This window comes from Dermacentor variabilis, chromosome 2, assembly GCF_050947875.1.
Source record: "Dermacentor variabilis isolate Ectoservices chromosome 2, ASM5094787v1, whole genome shotgun sequence".
In the NCBI taxonomy this organism is placed as follows: domain Eukaryota; kingdom Metazoa; phylum Arthropoda; class Arachnida; order Ixodida; family Ixodidae; genus Dermacentor; species Dermacentor variabilis.
The window spans coordinates 169,054,559-169,078,655 of record NC_134569.1 but is presented as its reverse complement, the minus strand read 5'-3'; the positions used below and the strand labels follow the sequence as shown (position 1 = coordinate 169,078,655).

Sequence of the window (24,097 nt, the reverse complement as noted above, 5' to 3'; positions counted from 1 at the left end):
TCGCATACCATATTAAAATTTTTCTTGCATAGAGCTGATCTGTCCCTTCTGTTTAGAGACGGTGACATTAGCTCATTTCTTGTAGTGCTGTGTTAGCACTTCATGGGCTCGCAGCAACGACGTAAAATCGTGGCATTATCCTACGTCTGCGGCAGCTTAAGTGGCATCTAAACCTAACACCTCCTTACTAAAGTATTATTGCAGAACAAAGGAGACTGCATGTAAGAGAAAAAGACACAAAGTGCAAACTTTCAACTAAATTTATTGTACCACTGAATAAATTATTGTAGGGGCAAAATCAATTGTACCACTACAATATAGTACCCCTGAATACAATAAATTTAGTTAAAAGATTGCGCTTGTTGTGTCTTCTTCCCTTACGTCCCTGTCGTTCTTGCGCACTAATACTTGTGTACACGTTTACCAACTTAGCCCGGAATGCGGCTCTCACTAAGACCCCCACCTCCTTTTTGTGAGGTAGGCAACGGGTCGGCTCCGCTCCACTTGGAGTACTTTGACTCAGGCGTGTGGTGAAGCGAAGTACAAAAGAAAACGTATAGCAGAAGCCGAACTAAAAGGAAAAGAAGTAATGCAGCAACCCTATAAAAGCTCGAGACGAAGAGATTTCAATCATGGGCTCCGCACTCGTGGGCCTACGCTTTTCAGCGGTGCCATAAAATTGGATGAACACGTTTGGCCTTACACAGGTCCCGCGTCGGCTGCGGTTACTCGCCAACATAGTGTTACGACTATGGTGAAGGGCCGCCTCACTATATTCAGTTCCTTCTTAATATCCTCCATACCCATGCTTAATATTTGTCGTGCAATATTCGGAAGTTTATTGCATTCCTGTTTGTTCAATGCTGCGCGATTCCTCTTATACATATATTCGCTAACGCAGATAGTGCCTCGAGTTTCCTAATATATGGTTTACTTTCAGTGCACCACCCTCTGCTGGACCAAACCACATTGTGGGTATGTTAAATTTAAGGAAATCATCATTATTATCAGACGCTGGCTGGCTTCGTCACGCCTTGTCGGCCGCCTGCCTGACGTAGCGGAGGAATTTCTGGTCGAAACTTGGTCTTGGTCGAAACTGGAGAACTTGGTCGAAAAGGCTCTCGTTCTTCGAAGAGGCATGACTAACAGGCGCTCTGAGTCATATCTAGGGCAATAGAGATAACTAGTTTCTTCTTGTTCTTTGTTTCTGGACTTGTCTTTTAAACTAACGTTGTTGTTTACAAATCATGCTGTTGGTGTGATTGTTTTCTTTTCATGTGAGCCTTGCTAAAGCTATGCAGTGCAGTTTCGCATCCTCGATCAAGAAGCAAGTATAGCCTGAACACAACTGTGTATTCCATCGTTCGGGTCATGTTCTTATTGTTTCTACGTGTTCGAAACAGCAAGTGAGAAAATAAGGACGCAATAGAAAAGAAAAAAATGCCATATAAACGCCATATATAGATTTAAACGGACCGATAGTTGCTAACGAGAAACAGATCACTTAGGCTGCTGGGAAGGCAATGCCAGCTCTTCAACTATCTTGTTGGTCATGACGCCGTGTCACAAGGTAAATATTGCGCGCAGCTATATCACCTAACGCGGCATAGTAAAACATTTTGTATCTTTAAACGTTTTTTGTTCGTCTAAGGATGTACACCTTAACTCTTATTCTTTTTTGAATGTCACACGGCCTAATGTGACAATGCACTTAAAGCATGCAAGCCCGTTTCATAGAATACTGCAACAGCGAATTACTGAGAATGTGATCCTCCACCTTTTTCCTTTTCTTTTCTCCACCCTTTTCTTTGACGGAACGCCAGTCCATTACCAACATTTTCAGGGAACAGTATGCTGTATAGCACAAAAATTCAACGCCCAGAAGGCTGTTCGTTGTCAATATTTTGTAGGTGTTCATCTTTGAGCCAAAAACGCTGCACGCGCAATTGAGAGATGGAGCGAAAAAGAGGAAGCAGGAGTTGGCCGCGTTGGAGCGCGTTGCCACGCGAACATGCTCGAACACTAGACGCTCGAGAAACGCATGAGCTAGAATCGCGCTTCCACGCGCAGTCGTTCGGAAGGCACACCGAGACCGTGGAGGCAACGTCGCTGCCCCGAGGCTGCCATCTTAGGCCGGGACCATCTACCCAGCAGACAGCCTCAACGGTGGTGTGCTGGCTTTCGTGGTTCCTGGTGGCAAGCTACCGCAGGATGACCCCGGGACTTCGCTCAAGGCGGCCCCGTTTCGGTACTGCAGCCGGCTGTCTCGCGGTTTCTCCCTCCACCAGGCAAGGCAGGTCCTGCAGCACTTCATCTGCGACCGGGAGAGGTGCTGGTTCATCAGCGTTCCATCGGCGACAAGTACTGTGAGTCAAATATTATATATACAGAAACAGAGATATACTATCAACTACAGCGTTAGACTTGTGGCATATACTGCGCACTTGGCACTTCTACTCCGCGGAAGTCCGCAAGGTGAACGACGATTCATGGAAGGAAAATTGTCATCCACCCATACCACAGTAAGAAAATACAGACTCCTTGCGGGTTTCTCGGAAACCTTCGCAGTTCAGAAGAAATTTTTGTCCACCTCAGGGCATTTGTGGTCTCAATTTCTTTTTTAACGAATCTTCGTCCACCTTGGGTGGAGCCATTATGAGTTGATGCACGCACTATTAGCCATTAAACGCAGCATACTTCCGAGTGGTAACAGAGATCGCCTGCACGGCTTCACTGTGGTTGATGTATAGTTTCCAATATTCGCACACATCTATCAAGTATTATTTGTTGTAATGTCGTACTTTATGTTTTCAACCTTCAACGTAAGATATGAGTTTGAGCGGTTCTGGTGGTAAACAGCAACCAGCAGCTCTTTTAAAACTAGTGTACTCGCTTCCGTTTGCCCGGGCGCGATCCTGTATCAGGACATTTCCAGCCTACCTGTTGAACTACTTAGTAATGATTTTGGTTAATTAGCTGACGTGCTGATATCATCCAACCTTAGTCACCCTGAAGGAAGAAATGGCGAAGAAACCACATTCATATTGAGTAATCTGCAAATTATCCACCTGCCATGCCATCTGGAATCACCGAAAGTTTCAGCCGGCATGGCGATATGACGTAGTACGACGAAAGACGTGCTGCAAATTTCAATGACGAACGCGTCCTTCGACCGGGATTTATACAGCATTGAAACAGCACTCAACCGCAGCATGCGACGTGCTTGGCCTTGTAGCAACATGCCACAATGTCACAGTTACTGTGAGGGACGCGGACTGAATTTCGGTGATGAATGCGTCCCGCAACTCGTTTTCCGCTAGAACTTTCGTGCACTCGGCTATTATAATTGCTGCTCTACGACGCGCCCAACGCCCCGGGCGTCTCAAAACGCTAATTTGCGCGTGGAAAACTCGTAGGATTGTTCATTCCGCATTTTAGGCATGCGTCCGTGGCGTAATAGATAGAGCATCGTAATTTTATGCTGTGGCACAGCTTCCCGCAGATTGTGGGAGCGCGGCGTGGTGACGTCATTGTACACCAGCGCAGTTGGCAGTAGTCAACTTTGCTTTACAGTGTAGAGAGAAGTTAGGATAGCTTCAGTTCAGAATGTTTCCGCTAACAAGATCACACCGTGTACTCTCCCGTGCGAGGTGCTCCAAACAGGATACCTATGGCAAACATAATATTTGCCGTGATCCCGTTTTCCAAACAGTTATTATGGGCAGTTTCCAAAAAGAAAGAAACCCACAACGCCTTCATTACAGAATCCGACAGCTAAGTCGTCAGTCACAGCAGAAAAATAAATCTGCAATCTCAAGAGTTCAGCGTGCTCAAGGGACCCTTGCGCATGACGGTGAAAGGAAAGTGTTGTAATAGTGTTTTAACAGAGCGTTGCTCAGGGAACCGCTGAAATGTTATGCACAGAGGTGGCTGCATGAATTGATGTTGCTTGAGTGCGTCTACCAGAGGTGTCAACGACACGCTATGAGTTGATGGTGATAGTTATATACAGAAGGAAATGACGCATAATTCTGCAATCTTTGAGGCACCATGGTGCAGCGTCGTCAGGGAAGAGGGAGTGGGTAGTGAAAGTGGATAAAGGAAGAGTTAGTATGAGCGGTAGTAGATTCCTAACAGAGGACGATGCAACGAGCTACGGAAAGAAGAATGATTGGTGTAATGTTAAGGGATAAGAAAAGAGCAGATTGGGTGAGGGAACAAACGCGAGTTAATGACATCTTAGTTGAAATCAAGAAAAAGAAATTGGCATGGGCAGGACATGTAATGAGGAGGGGAAGATAAGCGATGATCATTAAGGGTTAAGGACTGAATTCCAATGGAAGGCAAGCGTAGAAGGGGGCGGCAGAAAGTTAGGTGGGGGATGAGATTAAGAAGTTTGCAAGGGACAACATGGCCACAATTAGTACATGACCGGGGTAGTTGCTGAAGTATGGGAGAGGCCTTTGCCCTGCTGTCGGCGTAACCAGGCTGTTGACGACGAAGACGACGATGACGACGACGACGATGATGATGATGATGATGTAGACTCGATCATGTGCCGAAGTGGCCAGGTGGGAGTCCTCAGCAAAGATGCCAGATACCAAGCGGTGCTCACAATGTGGCGATCCCCCAGTTGCATCTCGGAAATCCAGGAGGCTTGCCAGCGCGGAGAGCTGGAGGCGCATTAGGGAATAGCACGTCAGTCCCTTTCCCTGTCGGAAGGCCCTGGCGTCGGTAGGTATTGGTGTCTATTGAACATTCTTACGCCAACGATTAGCAGGCACAGATGAGATGCTCCAGAGTCTCGGAGTCTGCGCACTTCTTGCGGGAAAATGACGTGGCTTGGCCCTTTCTGTGCATATGGGCAGCCGTCGAGCTAGTGCGTACGCGCAGCCACTCCCTGAGGGTCCTAGGAGCCTCTGGGAGGACCAGGTTAACGCTATCCTCGGCTATCCTGACGTCTGAGCTACCAGGTCGCTGAGTACTGGCAAACAAGTCAACGACACTCTACGTCACGCTCCGCTCAATCGGCTTCGTAGCAGAACGTTCGTAGAGTTCTACCAAGGACACTGCTTGTACGTTCTGCTGCCTATGTGAGCGTCGTACGTAGGCTTATTAGCCTGTCCGCTAACGTTCCCGCTGAGCGGTGTGAGCAAATTACAAGGATAAACCCGACTGAGCAGGGCAGACTGCTTCAGCTAAAAGAAAAACTTAAGCCTGCTAAACTTGTATTTTGTCATGTCTGTACCGGTGGACACATTAGTTGCCTAGATGCAATGCCCTATAACTGCACTGTTGGTTACCTACTACAGTTGGCCATACACGTAGACTGAAATGATCAATTTTTTTCCGGAACAAATGACTAGGCTTTGAGAACAAGATAAACGCATTGCACGTGTATGGCATAATAGTTTATCTACCTCTTTATAATTGAGGTATTTCATAATTTATATATATCAATGCGTCCGAGCCTGCCACTATGCGATGCAGTTTGTCGCACATGCTCTGGCTGAATATTGGTCGCACCATTTGGTCTGAATGCCGCAACACAGCCAGGCAGTGCTTGCTCTGCAGCCGCTACTGAGCAATCGTGAAGAGGAAAAAAAGTCATGTGGCGCCAGCCATGTAAAGTTTTCTAGTAAAATTGCTTAGATTGACATCTGATACTAGTATTCTTCGGTTACCATGAGAAGGAAGAATGTAGTACATACATTTGTGGTGATCATGATCGTTGCTTGGCATATCTTCTGGGACTTTTTATTATGATTTATCTTTCCAAATGGCAAACCATACGTTTTCTGAATGAACAGAAGCAACAACTGCCTTTGCACAGGCAAGAACAGCATAACCAGTGCGCGCTGCATGTATAACGCCATATTTTGTTCAAACCAAAATATTTAACACCGTCATTAAGTCCTGTAAAGCAAGAACAAAGTTTAGGGAAATATGCGTACTGTTACCATTGCCATACTGGCTAGACCACCTCCCTCGCAGATGCGGAAGACACTAGCGCCGGATATAGTTCAAGCTCTGTCGTATATCCCCACCTGCAATGGCTCGCATTAGCAACAGTATGGAAACATATATATTAACGCTACTCCCTTGAAACTATGGCCTGCTGCCTGTCGCAATACGGACAAAATGTTACAAGCGTTATATCTTCAACTAACCAGTGTCAAAATTCATTGCATTTCGATAAATTTATGACGGCGTATCCGGTTTACAGCTATTGCTGCATTCTGCTGTTGTAACAGCAAGACGCCTCACAATTTCGGTTGTCACACTTTTTGCAATATGCGCCCTCCTAAAGCGACCACGAGTGTGGCCGACAACGCGTGCACACCACGTATACGTAGAAAAAATACCGCTACAAAATCTTGGCTCACACGTGCGTCCCTTGATGCAAGCTTCATGGACTTCTCAACAGCTTTTCTCCACATAGCTAAATTTTCTCTGACGGGAGTGTTTTTGACTTAGTTTAATTGAACCAAAGTATTACCCCTACAAAGAGCACCAGTGAACGGAAGGATGCGGCTAGCCGTGAAATATAGCATATTTGTGGCCAATGCACCCAGACTCCATTCACTGTTGCTTCTTTTCCCCCGATGCGTTGAAAATTAGGGCACAGTCATTGACGCTCGCTTCGGAGTCAATTTACCGACATAGGAAAGAGCAATTTAGTGGCCTTCAATCCCTAGCAGGTAAACAAACATGCCCGTCTTATGTGCACTGAGAGCTTTAACCGATCCTTCATTCCGTCCGTATCTCATGCACGCGAAGTTGCGTGCTTCAGAAACAGTCTGCATAACCTATACTCACGCACATCAAGGGAACCATTTACAAGAAGAAATCAGCTTTTCTTTCCTGGGCGGCCTTTGCTGCAAGGGGACTTAGAAAACGTAAGCTGCATGAGATAAACTTCGATGTGAGAAATTCTTTTGCTTAACCGGAATAGTGATTCAATTGCTGCAGCTGTGGCTTTAGTTCGCTGTCATGTAGAGTAATTTTTATGGTCTTAAAGGTAAGGTTTTTAGCAATGAAACAAGCCAGAACCTTTGGGGGTGCTTAAACTTGGCATATTTATCCCCTCATAACAACTCTTTAGAGTCACATAAGAAGCCACTAACCACCAAATTGAACACCTTACAGCAACATTGGCTCGAGGCGACTACCTGATGGGCTTCGCCGTCATCCTGAAGCAGTCAGCCCTGTTGCGCCATCAGACGCCCCGTTGAAACGCCGTCGACCCGAATACTGGTAAGCTGCATCTCTGTCTCCTGACGCTTGCTTGATAGCAATTCCCTGTAAGAAACACGTTCCTTTACCTTTGATATATCCGAATGAAGTTCCCCTCGAAGATTGCTGCCATTAGTTTCCCCCGCGAGGACTAGAGGAATGGGCCTTGACGAAACTTTGGCGGCTGGAGAAAGAGAAACGTAGATGTGACCAAGATCGCCGGCGACGACGTGACGAAGCGGATTCGTTCACCGACTTTATAAATCAGCACGATGGTATCCATAGCAGCAGAAAGCTGGCTGCAGAAAGCCTCCTAACGCGACTTCTGGATTAGAGAAGTTACGGACAATGTGGTCCAGTTCACCGCTGTACAAGCAGACTTGTCGACGGTGGGGAGTGTGTCCCAAGTTAGTTCGGAGAGCTGGTGGTCGGCTCCGAGGCCTCTCCTAACACGAGGAGGAGATAACAGGTCGCGGATGCAACCCCGTTGTCGAAGGTGGAAGTGGAGGCTCACTAACTATATCGGCAAACCTCAATGGGCGTGTTTATGGGCACGGCCTGGGCGATATAAAGGCTTTCCACAGCTCCTGGTGTAAGATTTCCATGGCAAAAGCGACTGCTGACTGTGGACGGGTCAGCCACGGTTGGCAGGTTCACACACAATATTCTGCGAATGAGCGTTCGCTAATGCAGGGATTCTAAGCGGTGGCGCTCATACGTGTGTTATTGGACAGGCGCTGAAAGAGTCGGCATTGTTGCTGAACGGCTCGCTCGATTATAGTTGCCACCTTATGAATTCGTCGATCGTGGTTGGTGGGTTTTGTACCAAGCCCGCAAACAATTGCTCTTTAATTGCTCGCTTGAGATGGTGCACTTTCTCGGTCTCACACAAATCGGGGTCAGCTCAGTGAAATAGGCGGGCCATATCCTCGGCATACATGGGGTCGCTTTCGTTGTTTCGGAAAGCGCACTTCGATAAGCTGTTGTGCGTAAACGCACTGGTCGGAACTGGATAGTTTATCCATTAGCTGGCGACGAAAGTCGAAAGTCATTCCAGGTTTGGCAGCACGATTCCCTGTTCCGGAACCATGTGCGAGCGCAGTCTTCTATTGGAAATAAGCGTATAGAATTGTTTGTTCTGCGCTCCACTCGTTGACATTCGCAATGCTTTCATGTTCATCAAGCCTGTCCTCAAAGTTTTCAAACGCGACTTCACGGACGATGTCCCGAACGTGAGGATGCTGAAAAGTCTCTGGGAAGGACTTGCCATCTGTGAAGGAAGGCAGTTCGCTGATATACAAATTTTCGTGGTGGTCGGAGCTGAAATGGTCGTAAATTAGGGGCTGAAGCCAAGCATGCGGCGGCTGAATCTGTGCACAGGAGTGATGAGGAGAGGTTGATTCTTTGGGATGCGTGTGTGGGTCATAGCAGGAGTCCCTACCATCAGGTTCGCGGCGTCGGCGTCGCGGCGTCGGAAACGAGGGAAGAACGCAATAGTCAGCAGGTACAGTGAAATGAATAGGCGGTATAATATCGCATGCTAGTAACTTCTTGTTCGCTGTGTTTCCTTTAAATGCCTAGTTATCTTCTTATCGTCGTCATCCTGGTCGCACTGCGGATGCGGCAATGTGAATACTTTAACTAGGTTATTTGCCTCATTCAAGCTTTTGGTTATATGGCTACAATCGGTCATTGTGGGCTTAGGTGCATTAAGATATTCAAATCACGGAAGTCGGATACATGGGTCAGACAGTATCAAGAAGCGCAGGCTCGCGATTTAGCCATTACATTGTCGAAAGCCAAAGCATGTCACCGACAGGTGAACGTGTTGAAAACTCGACTGATTAGAGGAAACAAAATGTGAGGACACCTTTGTGCTTCGAAAGGCGGAGCCTGAGGATGAGGCTTCTCCAATGTCGAACTCGCAGAAGCATAGGGTGACGGGGACATGACCACCTTGGCGTAGCAGTAGCAGTAGGAGTACTAACTAGTTTTTTATTATAAACATGGTGTAGAGGAGGAACTGAGGATTAATTTTTGCTGACTGGGCTGTAACAGTCGGATTGACAATAGGAGAGAGGGTAAGCAGCACAGAAAACCGGAAAAATAGAGGAACCATACAGTTCGCCATGCTAAAGCTAGCCAACGCCTAAAGATAAACGGGTGCACTCACAGATAACACGAATAAAATCAAGTCAATGGCAGCATTATGGAACAAATAGAACTCTTTCTTGGCATCTTCGTAGTTGCATAACTAGTCATGTTTAATGAACTTTTGAAGTCTTACAGATACAGAAAACTAGAGAAACATTTCCGAAAATGAAAATTAGGAAGTGTTCTTGACAACATTCAAGTCCGGGTTACTTCGCATCCAACCGGATGAGAAGCCATTTTTCTCGCACTCATGAAAAAAGTCCACAAATTAAGAAAAATTTCATGTAACTCTGTATGGAGCGTCTCAATCCTAATGCCATGTGCGAATGGACGGCGCCTTTAATGTAGCACACTGGTAGTGAGAAAGTCGAAGGCCCCGGAAAATTTCAGGTGTTTTATTCTGGATTTTGTTACTTTAACAGCTACTCCTGTTTTGGCATTGAACGCTACAAGGAACCGCCTGTGTTAGTGTCGTGACACTTTCTGAGCAACAGCGTGCTGGATTTACGCATGGCATCCATACAGCTATTGCTGCCGTGGCACATAAGCATGCAGTGACTTGGCAGTTTTTAATAAGTTATCGATGTATTTCTGATGCGAGAAAAATAAATACATAGTAGACTAAAGCCTTAATACCGCGGAATTAGGGATTTCCTGGAAATTTCCACATCTGTGGAACTTCTTTAAATATTTAAACAGCAAAGCTAAATTCCCACTTATCCAACTAAACAGGATGAAATAGCCTCTTAACTTCCTTAGTGACCATGAACACAACTTGCCGCGTCCTCCTATACCGCACCTGCAGATCGTTATGCTACAGCAGGTCCCGAAATGAGGTGAAACGACAAGAGAGGAAGGAGTGCTTTCTCACCCCTTAAAAACTACGAACCAACTTGTACACCAACATACATATTTATCTTAGTTAAAGGTAGCTGGGACACCCCGTATACGCTCGTAAACAATTCATGGAAAAGTAATTAGTTAAACGTTAGGCCGCGTGTCAAACAAATATCGGTGCTTCCGGCATGTATCTTCATTCCATCACTATGTACATTCTTCTCTTGTAGAGGCACCACTGTACTGCACTGCAGTAGGAACCTTTCGAGGTTCAACTTCTCAGTTTTTGCATGTACTCGAGTTGGAGAGGCTAAGGATTTGCATGTGCTTTTTGTTCGTGTGGACAAATCCAACACGCAACTGTATCAAACCCGCGTCATACAGGACAGGGGACAGCTGTCATTCGTTCCCCCGCATGTGTCTGCACAACCCGCGCGCAGCTTACAGCGACGCATTTACAAGAGAAGGCCGCTTCCTATGCTGACACCCCATAACTCGGCTGTTGAACACTGGCGCGTTGCTTGCTGTTGTTCCACGTCGTAAAGGGCTCGGATGACTGTCGCACTGAGCGATCTGCATTCCCGCGGCGCCGAGCCATTGCTGTATGCTTGCATGTGGTCATGTGTTTTTGCCTAACCAAGTAGCCCATGTGGGCTTATTGAGCGTGCATTGTGCCGTTCGGTCTTTTGCTCAGAAGCCTTCGTAGGAGGTGCGCATCGGTCATTTTATAAGAAGCTGTCCGCGCCTCACCCGCTCCCTAGCAGATCAAGCAACAGCTACGGAATCTTCGGTGGACAGGCATGGCTTGAGATTTCGCAATCATGCAGGCGTGGAGCCACTCCACGCACGTTGTCGTGCGAACCGCCTTGCTGCCCAAAGATGGGAAACACGGCAAGCCAGGGCACTTAGTTTACGAGTATATTGGAATACCAATTTGCTAGCGAAAATGTGAAGGCCAACGTTTTAGCGACATTTTAATGCGTGGCATGGTATGGTGAATCGGTTGAAAAATTGTTTGTGAAGCCAGAAAACAATTCTCTTAATACAAGGCGGCAATGCGCAGGCAGCGGCCATTTCATGCACAATTCATAACTGCAATCCGAAGTACATTGGCAAACGACGCATTGTCCGCGATAACAATAGATGGCATAGCACAAACAATTCTGCAAGCCCATTCAATTATGGTGTTCCCTATAAGTTATTCGTAGGAAAAGGCGTTAAAGCTAATCCAGAAATAGCTAAGCCTTTTATGAAAGGTGAATAGCGAGAAACATCTAACACCCTGTTAGACAACCGACCCGTCAGGATGGAAAGGGGCTAAATGGGCCCCAAAATGAGAATATTCTCCTCGTGCAATAATTATGCATGCACGGGTAGCCGTCCCCCTCCACTGCCCATGACGGCGCTAACACCTTTGTTAAGCCGTGCCTAGCATCGCGCAAAAAAAAAAAAAATAAAAAATTAAAATTCTGAACGAGAACTGCTGAATTGCATTGTATGTTCAGCGTTATATGAAGGCCGGCGGGGTGTGGAATGTATATTTTCGGCAATGCAAATTTGTGCATCTCTGTCCTCGCACTCGTAACGTATATAAATAAATAGGTCTATAGCGCGTGCGACATCACAATTACTCTGAACACGTCAATACGACGCATTACACATTCTGCTCCGCGCAGGCCGCCGTATAATGCTACACATATCTTGGACAGTTCCTGTGCAGGAAGGTTCATCCTAATTTTTTTCTTACCAGACTGGGCACGGCCGCTTAAGTAAAGGGGTTTAGATGACGTGTGTGTGATCATTGCCCCAATGCAGTGTATTAAACGAATTCCACGTTGCGGGGCTGTGGCGGAAACGCACATTTATTTATTTTGTTTAGTTATTTATTTATTTATTTATTTATTTATTTATTTATTTATTTATTTGTAGATGCCGGTCGCTTTGTGACTTTTGCTTATGAGTGCACGCGTGGTGCTGACCATGCTCAAGGAATGATTCCGGCATGCACTCATCGCAATCTTGAAATGGCGACAGTGCGGAACCTCTGAACCTCGCAGCATACGGGCAGCGGCTGCCAAGCAGTGATAAAAGGAGCTTCCAGAGCATGCCCTGCAGACGAGCACACCTCTAAAACACTTAACGAATTGAAACGCCGCGGCTTGAAGCAGCCTCTACCACAGAGCCAACGACGGTCTCATGTATGTGTTGCGACTTGGAAATCAATCAATCAATTTCCTCAAAAACGTACATGTGAAGCCGACATTTTAGTCATAGTGGATTCGAGCATGCTGAACGTCCGAGTGTAGGATTATCTATCTCAACGGAAGGCAAAAATCATTATTTTCGAGGTTTTACTCAATAGTGCAATATTTTTAAAAACACCTGTACCATCAGCTAGAATATGCTGCATAGTTTATCGATACACATGATCCGGCTAAAGAATGAAAGGCGGAGAGGTTGGGAAGGTTGGTTATGTAGTTTCTACAAAGTAAATCCAGCAAAAAATTATTCCCTGCTAACTATCGACGGATTTTGCTCCATAACACCTGTTCTAAACTACTTGAAGACCTATTAACCTGACTCGAACACCAGATCACACGCTTTGGATGTGGACGCCAGGAGCCCAAAAGACCTGTTGTATGAACCTGCACATGCCAAGGCGGTAAAAGTGGTTACTGGTATATTTTATTTGAAGGGAGCCTTGGACAAGTAATGTGTTCACCTGGTACATGAAAGCCTGAACAATCAAGTTGATAGGTTGTTCAAAGCTTCTATCACTCTTTCAGTCCTGGTTGCTGTGGCGGAGAAGCACCTGCAGAAATTGAAGGCTAGAGCACCCCGGTAAGGTCGCGGCAGTGGAAAGAGATCAGACCGGTCCCGTATATTGATACGGTGTCTCATAACCGGAAGAATGTAGCCAATCGCTACGGTATATCAGTGGTATCTTCCGGCCGGCGCAACTTGGCCTCACTGTGCCCCTGGATCACCCCCTCAGAAAGGATCGTGCGAGACTGCGCTAAGCGCCACGCCACTCATTTCGTCGGGTGCTCGGCTGGGGTTGTATACGAAATCGCCATGACACGTGGGAAGGTTTATACCCGCTATAAGGGCGATGTATAAATGAACGACGAAGCAAGCTGCAGCTTTCGAGAAAGGGCGGGAAAGGGTCTAATTTGACCCGGCTAACCTAGCCGTGTATCGCGTGTATCACGAGTACCTTTTGGCTATACAAAGGATGATCGGTGCCGGCCTTTGTTGGCAAGAACAAAAACTTTCTCAAGCAGTCGCAAGTTGCATGAGGCCTTATTCATAAGGAACAAGAAAGATGATTGTGTCACTGATACCTGATCAGATCTAGCACGCTCGGAGGCCAAAATTTTGCAGACATGAAAATATAATTGTACGCGTTCTTCTGAATGAACCCAGTCGCGAGTGCGCCCGTCTATAATGCTCATCTTTTCCATGTTTCTCTTTTTCGTAGCCCCTCATTTAACGATGTACGACCGTTTCGTCCAACAGCAGGCACTATTTAATTTACAGTTCATTTAGGAAATCACTCTAATCAATCAGTATTCCGTCAATGTTTTTTTTTACCGTATGGATTCTTGATTACCTTTGCTTAGACCGCTTTCAGTCGTCAGTAGTCCATGTTGAAGAATCAGAATGAACCACTAGCTTACAAAAGCACCGCGGAATACTGGGTACTGCATATTGAGAAGAGCTCGCGTGATTCTGACGTTGTTTATGTAATTCTACGCGAATGCTATGCAATCCCATTGCCTGTGTAGCAAATCAGTCCTAATGGGACACACGACGCGGCATTTGTTTCGCAGTTCACGCACACCGCAACACTGAAGCCGGACAACACATCCCCCCTGGGCACACCGGCGAGGCGTGGGTAATGCCCTCTGCCCAGAGGAGCTGACTCGGCCACCACCTTTTTGATGGCCGTGTTCGCGCACGCGCCTGTAGTCTCCTCGGCCACCAGTGTACAAGGCCAGCCCGTTGGAGGTCACGAAAGCCACACTGGAGAGCGCACAGGCTTAAGTGGCCACGGCGCATGCGGAAGCGGGCGAGGGCGAAGCAGGGGATTATCGCCAAGAAGTGCCGCCGGCGACGGCTGATTAACACTTGTTCGCCGCTGGAACACCTCCGATACAGCACACCGAGAACTCCACCATTCATCAGGAGTGTTTCGGCCTCGGTGTCGTCAGTCCCGCAATTTCAAGTGTATTTAGCGGCGAGATGTCCAGCGCGGGTCTAGCTCCCCTTGCTGTGGTGGCGGTATATGTACGCGTGATTTCTTGCGTCTATTTCCCGTAGCGACTATCGTTCGCGCCAGTTTCTTATTTTAGCGTATTTACGTGCGCCCATGTATTTGGCCCGCTATGTATTTATCAATTTATGCGTTATTATCTTCGTTAACATTTATCGTTTAGTTTTCTGCGTAATAATTCATTCGTTTGAAAGAGTTCAGGAAGGCTTGCCAAAGAGTTCCGGAAGGTTTGCCTAAGCGTTTCAGAAGGTTTGCCAAAATTTTATTTCATCGAGCGACCTTCCAAACAACCATCAACCAAAGCCAGACCTCATCATCATAAACCTCTTCAACCAAATGAACCTTGCTGTAGGTTTATTCGATCGCGCAGCGCAGCCAATTCGTACTAGGCTATTTCGTTGGTTTCTTCATATTGCGATGATTGTTAGCGTCTGCTTTAAACTGTAGCGTAAGTGCCCGTCTATATTTATTTTGTCCTACATATATATATTACTCAGTTTAGACGGTTATGCTAATATTCTTGAACATTTCAATTTATGCTGTATATTTATTCCCAAGTGTCCTGGAAGGCTTGTTTGCTTGCCTGGGAGAACTTTTGTTTGTTTCCGACCTTCCTAACAAATGTCAACCAAAGCCAGACGATGTCTTGCAAAAAGCCTTCATGTGAGTCTATTGTACGCCAGTGAAACACGTCAACCTTGTATTGTTGAATTGAGTCACAATCTTGCGAACCGAGCTCATAGGGCGTTATTTTATGTGTACAAGAGCTGCGACGGTTTTCTGGGATAGTGTTTTATTGCACACAAGAAAATGCACTAAAGCGCAACTCTTATTACAGTCGGCACAAAAGATTGAAAGTTCATAAACTGTGAACAGATTTTTGTTGCATTAAGAGCCATATAGTACATATAGTCTCTTTGTTTACAAAGTGCGTAATTCAACCGCATGTGCTGGTAGTTTCACAAAGATTGCTTTAGTATATCTGGTAAATAAATGACATACCAAAAGATACAGTGCGTTCGGTTGTCCTTTTATTTTGGGGCCGTATAGTATCAAATTATTTCAATATGTATTTATTTCAGTCGCCAGACATCAAATTTGCGTAACCGCCGACGCAAGCATCGGGCGGTCACCCGCAGCGCTGCCTGAACTGCTCAATCAAATGCTCTCGAAGATTATAGGAGGTCATTTTGCTTTGCTTTCGGAACGAATACAACATTGCCTACATTGAGTGGTATTTCGTATGTAACTAGCTGCCAGGAAGCGAAGAACACGCTGAAGGGGAGAGGGTTCCGATGGGGCCGAGCCAGCACAGTGAAAATAGGTAACCGGATGAAGAGAGTGATGCCGGGGCATACGATTTGTCCGCTTTCCCTAACTTTGGTGGCGGTGGCTTGTCTAAAATAAGCGCGGCGTGCAACGGAAGGCTAAGAATATCGCTAAAACGAATCTTCAGCAACGAAGAGTTGGCAAAGCGAGGTCGTAAACGTGCCGAAAGTGCTCGAAAACATTACATGGCCACGGAAAAAGTTTTATTATAGGCAAATAAACCTATGGTCTCAGGCAGGTGCGAGTAGCCAGCGCCTGAACGATCGGCGGCAGTCATCCTTTATTCCTTTCGGGAAGGGGCAACCTGCGGCTATTCGGAATAAAATTCAGTTTTGTCCAGCATATTAATGCATCTTTAACGCGTAGACGTCACTCTGACGCGGTGAATCTTCGCGGCTTCGTGACGTCGTGTGACAGGCAGGTGAAGTTGGTGCAGCCCGAAAACTTTTCATCAATAGCCGAGGGCTACTGGCGAAAAGGCGTCGAATCAGAAGTAAATATTTTTCTTTTGCTTGGTCAAATCATGCATAGTCAGTGTGTACACGTCATGTCAAATCAGGAGCTATCGCAGTTTTCGTGACGTCGCGTGACAGACAAGTGAAGTCTGCTTGGTCCAAAAAAGTTTTTGACCAAACGCGGAGGGCTGATTGAAGATTTGAATTAGAAAAGTTTGGAATAGTTTTACGTTATAGCGCCCTTGGCCATTATTTGCTGACGCACGGCAGGTGGCAACTTTGTGTCACAAACTTGCCGACACAGTGCGCCGCCTGCAAGCTGCGCCGAAAAGTAGAGTAAATCGGCGGATGCAACCGGAACTCAACCTAATGATCTAAAATTAAATGCTGGGGTTTCGCGTGACAAAACCAATTAGGCACGCCATAGATAATTTTGACCACCTGCGGTTCTTTAACGTGCACCTAAGTCTAAGTACGCGGGTTTTTTGCATTTCGCCTCCATCGAAATGCAGCCGCCAGGGCCGGGATTGGATCCCTCAACTTCGTGCTTAGCAGCGCAAAACCAAAGCCACTAAACAAACACGGCGGGCAGCGATGAACTAGGCGTGTGTCCCAATTCTGGCCAGAATCGGAGACAGCCTACGTGTATAGCTAAGGATGGAGCCGAGACAGCTTAGAAGTCGAGTAATGCAATGCGTTTCGAGCCGTTTGGAAGACACTTCTGTGACGTGACGCCACCACGCGGAGACAAAGAAAATGTTTAGAAATGTATACAATTTTGTTGTGTATTTAACTTTTTTTGTCACTCCGAAACTATGAAGAGCACAATATGACTTACACTAAAGGGCATTGGAGAGTGTGTCTACGTTTTCCTGTGGGCGGACGACAATCCCGTTGAGTTTCCAAGCACCCTGCTCAGCCGCCATATTGTTTGGACAGGAAAGTAGCCTGCAACCTTTTTGACTTGGATGCTGTGTTCGCCGAGGCGTCTCCTTTGACGCCTCCATGAGAATTGGAAGGAGAATTAAGGTGACCGCTGTCCACTTAACAGTCTAGTTTGCCCCTGTATGGCTAGTAGTGGAGCACAGCCAAGGAGGACTGGCATGCACGGTGCTTTTTTACCTAAATATGGTAATGCCCCCACCCCCACCCTTTTCGATAGTTGATGGGAGCTTCATGCTCGATAGGAAACAAGAACAACGGTAATGTGACGTGTATGCACAGGGAAGTAAGATAGGTGCAACTGATGCTGGTATCATATGCGATGAGATGAGAGTTGGCATATTCTCTGCACATTTTGGCTGGTCTTTGTAGCTTCGGCTGCCAGATTTGACACCTATTTTTCATGCCGCATATTTGGCTAACAGTATAGCCTTGCAGAAGTTACCATAATATCTGCCAGCATCCACTGTTTTACGATTTGCTATTGTTGTACTCGGCGCTTACTGGGAGAACAGACTCGATTATATTGCTGACGTGCCATTGTTTAGTCCACCATTAAAACTAATTTGCGTACCCGGTCACTGTGCATTATATTTCACTGAAATGCCGTACTCTATTGCCAGACCCTCCGGAGTTTACGCTTTGCTGATTACGGCTTACATTGCCTAAGCAAAACACAAATTTCTGCCTTAATAAAACGTCTACAACACATGTTACCGAATTCAGAAACCCTGCGACTGCAGTTTCCCTAGAATTCTCGATCATATCCAACACGCCATAATGAGGTTGAATTTACGGAGGTTTTGATGCCACATTCCACAATTATTATTATTATTATTATTATTATTATTATTATTATTATTATTTTGCTGTTCTGAGATACTCCCTTCTCTGTCACATCTGTAACAAACAAGGGACTACGTATCCTTCATGCCTTCTAGCCCTGTCATCCATTCTCACTGAAAGGCCTCTCGAGTCTCTAGACCTCGCCACATTGCCGAGCGCTTTGAACCTGATCAGTGATTCTCAGGTGGCGATCCGCGGCTTAGCGCGCGGCCGCGTCTCGCGGGAAGCGGCCCGCATACTCCAAAGCTGTGACGACGGCAGCTCGACATCGCCCTCGCAACACCAAAATTATACAGTCTTCCTCCTCTGGACCCCGGCACACACTGATGTACCGCTCGTGGGCCAAGAGGCGGCCCATGCCGTGGCTCGAGGTCTCACAGGCCGAGCCGCCGTAGATTATGTGGCCGCACCCGAGAGAGGGGCGTCGGATCTGCCAGATCGGGACACTATACGACAAAAAACGCAGCAAGAACGATAATCATAAAGGGCGTGGGACGATGCCTGACCACGTTCAGAGACCTGACCCAACACTAGAGAGTCGAAAGACGCACATTCTCTTTACCGCACAATACATTAAACAGGAACGAGGCCGCCACCTTATGCTTAGTGTGTACACACACTCACCCTAGCCCGGCCCTCTTGCATCACTGTTACCCAGTAATATACCCGACTGAAGCTTTTAAAGCGTGCGGACACAGAGCAACGCTGCGACACAGTTCTCTGTGAACGTGCCGGCAACAACGGTACTAAAACCGCCACCGTTCGCGACGTGTCCTTAGCCGCGGCCGTTACCAGCGTGCATTAAGCCTCGAGCTCTCTTCTTCCCAACGCCGCCCCAAGTGCACGGGCCGCCGGGGACCTTTTCCGTCGGGGTCGCCGCCGCTGGGAGGCCGCTTGCAGAAGTTCATAGCTGAAAAACCAGCTCTAAGCCGTCTGGAAAGACGAAGATGCCACCCGAGCCCAAGGACTTCGAGCCGCCACTGGAGGCCACCACAGCCAAAACTGCCGGATCATTCTTGTTCTTGTTCCCTAGTGAAATGGCACCACCCACTCTGGGGGATCGACCATGAATCGGGTGGCAGAAGGTAAGAAGGGAATAATACTTAAATAGAATTTTGTAATTTAGAAATGATATCAAATAGATACTAATCGTTATAAATTTTAAGGCTGTATTATTTTAGACTTTGAATTTAATATATTTGTGTACATATTGAGGAAAGTAAAACAATGAGATTAGCATGGCACTCTCTTTGTTTCACTTGCAAATTAAAATATGGCATCAAATACGTTTCTATTGCAGTCTCCTAGTGCCCACAACCCAAGAGACAGTATAACATGGATCCTAATGCCCAATCCAAGTGCCCAATCCAATCCAAGGCGGTATGGTATGATATGAATAGCTTTATTTAGGCCCTGAGGGATCAGTCTGGGACTGATGCGGGCCGCTCCCACATCGGTACAGAGAGGCCGAGCCCCTCTGCCGTCACACGGGCCCTCTGGACAGCCCTGAGTTGGTCCGCCAGCACTTCACTGTGCAGCATCCGCTGCCACCACTGTTCACCTCGAGAACCATCACCGACCAATGCCAAGCAGCGCCAAAGCATGTGTTCTAAATCGAGCAAACCCCCACACTTACTACAATAGAGTGAAACCCCGCAGTCCGGATTAATTTTATTCATGATGACCGGGTTAGGGTACGTACGTGTCTGCAGAAGCCTTAATGTAACCGCCTGTGGCCTATTTAATTTAGAATGTGGCAGGGGGAATGCCCTGCGCCCTAGGTAATAGTGCTTGGTGATTTCGTTTTAGGTTAACAGCTGGTCCCTGTGCTCAGGAGCGGGAGATGCAGCCCTTTCGGGGAGTACACGGCACACTAATCCTCGTGCCTTCCCTTGCGCCACCTCGTTGAGTCACAGTGGGTATGTGCCACTAACACCTAGGCTCTACATGTCTGCAACTCGGAGTATTGACTTCCCAAGTTATCTTTTCTAGCCATATGCTTTGCGACAAATCCTCCTAAATAAAAATAAAAACTCATAGTTGGAAGGATTGTTGTTTTATATAAGACTACGCCACCATCTGGCGCGGTGGAAAAATACTGCTGAAACCATGCTGGTGGCACTCTAGATTGCGCCGAGCAACTGAGCATTGCGTCACCCGGTTTAGAGCTCACGCCGGTCCAGTAATATAGACAAGGAAGCCCATTCACATAATGAAATTTGTTCTTATGAAGTCCCGTCATTTCACAATACTGACGAAACATTTAGGGCATGTCATTTTCTAGGGCATTTGTCGTTGAGGAAGCTGCGGCCCGCTATGACTGACCCGTCGGACCGTGTAACTTCATGCATTGCCATTAAAAGAATGTAACACAATGCCGAACTTTTGTTACCGCAGTGATTGCCACACGGTGTAATAATATGCTTAAATACGTGCAGGCCTACTTCGTGCAGAAACTTCGCAGCAATGCAGTTATTGTCCGCTTGGCTTCTCTGTTGAGGACATTAAAGATTGTTGAGATGTCAGTCGGTGGAACTGCGGTTGATAGACAATAACATGGGAGAAAAGAAGGAAAGAGCCGCCATGTCACCTTTTCACGGGTCCAACCCCTCTGACGCAGTTCTCCGCATGAAGTGCAGAGTCCAAGTCGAAGTCACCTTAACCAGTTTGCACCCTAGCACGAATAATGTGTTTAAAGGTCAAACGTACAAAACGCTTCACTTTACGGCATGAAGTATCGGACATTGTATATAGCTATAAGTTATCTTCGGAGACCCATTTCCCCCTTAATTCTTTAACCAGATGATTGTAGCAAGAATTCCACGCTCACAGTATGAGGCTAGCATCCTGTATATGTATGCATGATGGGCGTCAGGAGAATTTTACGGCTGTTGGAATTGCGTATCAAGATTACTGGGTTTTGACCATTACGTGATGTCGTTAGCAAAGATCGGAATTTCGTCGTTCGTACGGTCTTCTCCGCGCCAACAGAATACAAGAATGTTGATCAACTAGATTGCAAAAACACTATTTGTGCAATCGGATGGTTCGACGTAAAATATTTCACCTAGCATCTCAACACAGAAACAAACATCGCCTACAGAAGCATAGTTAATGTAGCGTTTTAGTTAAATGAATCTATCAGCAATTTATCGGTAAAACACAACTATTTATTTCTGTCCCTTGTCACATTTGCCTTTATTCGTTGCGCCTACATTTAAGAAGATAAATATCGAAGCCGATTTTGTAGAAAGCTCGAAGACGCTCTATTGTGTTGCGTTCTTCTTCGCACTAGCTAGAAACAAACTGCGCTGAAAGTCTTCCGCACTTCATCGAATACAGCGTTCACGTTTCAATATTCTCGTTGCATAACTGCGCTACCGCTCTGTTATGCATTCTTGCGTTATAGCAGATAATTGTTTGATTTCTGGATTACATATGCTGTATTATTACAATATGACATTATTATATTACATTATTACATATATTAAAATATACAATAAAATATAGGGGTGATCTGAGGTCTCATCTAGAGAGCATCCAAAGGCCAATCGGCGCTTACTTTTGTTGCATTCTTATTGCGTTTTTTCAGGTACACGTTGCTGTAACATGATGATGATAATCCTAGAAATTAACACGTATCCGCTTTCGTTACCGAAAAGTGCGTCTTGTTCCAGGCGCCAATGTACAACGTTTGTTAACCGGTGAAAAGAGGACACTACGAAAAGATACACGTGTCAATATACTACCAGGAGTGTGCTCTTTTATCGAAAGTGAGATCGTACGCAATTACTCAGCATGTCATCTGCCACGTTTCCTCCTTTTACTTTACCGGAACACCAGCCCTCTAACAGCATTTTCAGGGAAGAATATGGTGTATACCACAGAAAGTGCCACGCTTTCAAAGCTGTTCATCGTTATGATTTTGTAGGCGTTCATGTTTGGTCGAAGGCGCTTCACGCACAATTGAGAGGCAAATCGAAAAAGAGGAAGCAGGAGCTGGCCGCGTTCCACCGCGTGGCCACGCGAACGGGCTCGAACCCGAGACGCTCGAGAAACGAATGCGCGTGAATCAAGCTTCCACGCGGACTCGTTCGGAAGGCGCACCGAGCGGGCCGAGGAGGCAACGTGTCTGCCCCGAAGCTGTCGTGGCAGGCCGCGACCATCTTCACAGCAGGCAGCCTCCATGGTGGCGCGCTGGCTTCCGCGGTTCCCGGTGGCAAGCTGTTGCAGGGTAACGCCGGGACATGGCTCAAAGCGGCGCCTTTCCGGTGCTGCTGCGCGCTGTCTCGCCGTTCCTACCCATACCAGGGAGGACAGGTCCTTCAGCGCTCGATCTGCGACCGGAAGGGGCTCTGGTTCATCGGAGACTTCATCGGTGGCAGGTAGTGTGGGTCACTTCAATTTTGCACACTAAATAGATTGAAAAAGAAAGAAAAGCGCATGGTGCGCCAGGAAATAGCTCGAAATGTTTGTTTAGCTGTTTCTGGTAGAAATGCGTGGTCGTTCAGTTGCGGTGCAGTATGGCTCCTAGAGAAAAATAAATCGTAAACGTCAACTATCTATGGAACGCGTAGCGCTATTTGTGGATTATCAAAAAAGCTCGACAGAGCTTGCTGAGCAGATCGCGATATTGACGTGACAGATTCATTAATTATTTTGTTATGAAAGTTAGAACGAATGTTTCAGTTGCGAAATTCAAACGGATGTGTAATAAACCAACGTTGGCTTTGCAGAAATCCTAAAAAAATGCTCCAATTTAGAGGTAACCCCCCTAACCTAAAGAAATTTCCTACAAAATATGTTAGCGCTACGAACTACTCCAGGCGCTCTTTTGGAAAAGTACGTATAAAGGCATTGCATTTAATACCAACACTTGAAGGTCGGATATCAGAAAAAGAGTGCTTGTCTTGCTACTTCAAAGAAAAGACAATTTAAATATTTTGTTGCTTTTGTTTCGCACAAATTGTCATGTAATTACCTAAACAATAAAAAATTGATATATTAATTTGACACTTGGAGTCGCAATTGCTTATAAAGGCAATTTTCGCCTCTCCGACAAATATACCTGGAAAGGTTGAGTGGTGCCTTTCACAAACGATTTCTAAAAAAATACTTTCCCGCTAAAAAGAACGAAAAGGGTGTTACGATTGGCGGTGAACGTTAAGATGTACAATCGAGACCAAAGTGTATGGGCTTATGCTGCAAGGGATTATCATTTGAAAAAGGGGATATCAGCTAAACACAAAAGACGCGCACACAAGAAGGCGTTAGACGCGGACGGACGCACTTTTTCTTCACAGCCTCTGCATGCAGGATGGCCTAGGGGCGCATCTTCGACCAATGCAATTCATCGAAGCAATTCCACGTTGCGTTGGTGTAGAACTCTGTCCGCTTAATTGCACTCATAACATTACGTAGGTTAGTGCTCTCACTTGCTTCTTCCTCCACGCTACATACATTATTTTCTCGTCCCCTTGCCCTCACCCTCAATGTCGTCAATGTCGCGCTGGGTTCCTGACAGACCTTCAGCTGGCAAGAATGTTTCCTCCATAAACTCAACATACCGCGTGTAAATAATAATTTGCTTGATCCGCGAGTAAAAGGCGAAGACATGTTTCTCCACTACTAAACAATAGCCATAACGGGATTTTTTTCCATGAGCCAGCTATGACCCATCGGCATTCATCACATATGCGGGGCTGGTTAAAGATTGCACAGCCGATTAACGAGTTCGGAAGGTTGCTGCTGTAAGGCTAGATGCTTATTTTTGGATTTTTGCGATAAAGTCCTGCACTTTGCCCTTATTTGTGTAAAGACCAACAAGAATGGTGCTAATGCTATATCCATATTGTTATGATGGACACATCAAAAGTCGCACATGTCTGCACTGTCGTACTGTTTAACCATTAACATAAGCCTGTTTTTTTTTCTTCATGGAGTAGCTTGCAGCAAATGTGGTGCCAGGAAGCATTGGCAATACCAAATAACAAGGATGAATGTGCCTGCGATAGTACATAAT

The 24,097-nt window shown here is 46.3% G+C and overlaps 1 protein-coding gene across 7 annotated transcripts in view; it reads left to right on the top strand.

Moving 5' to 3' along the window:
- Positions 1-1,661: 1,661 nt before the first annotated feature.
- Positions 1,662-24,097, top strand: part of LOC142572926 (uncharacterized) — a 102,789-nt gene continuing 80,353 nt past the window's right edge. For 2 of the 7 annotated variants that reach the window (XR_012826166.1, XR_012826167.1), the window contains exons 1-2: positions 2,064-2,366; positions 7,150-7,257. Coding sequence is in view for 2 of the 7 variants with exons in the window: in XM_075682384.1 (XP_075538499.1) it covers positions 1,954-2,366; positions 7,150-7,257 (521 nt within the window). In the remaining 5 variants the exon portion in view is untranslated. Of the gene's footprint in view, positions 2,367-4,556; positions 4,735-7,149; positions 7,258-14,060; positions 18,092-24,097 lie in introns of those variants that run through there. The other 5 variants (XR_012826164.1, XR_012826165.1, XM_075682384.1 and 2 more) reach the window with 5 other exon arrangements.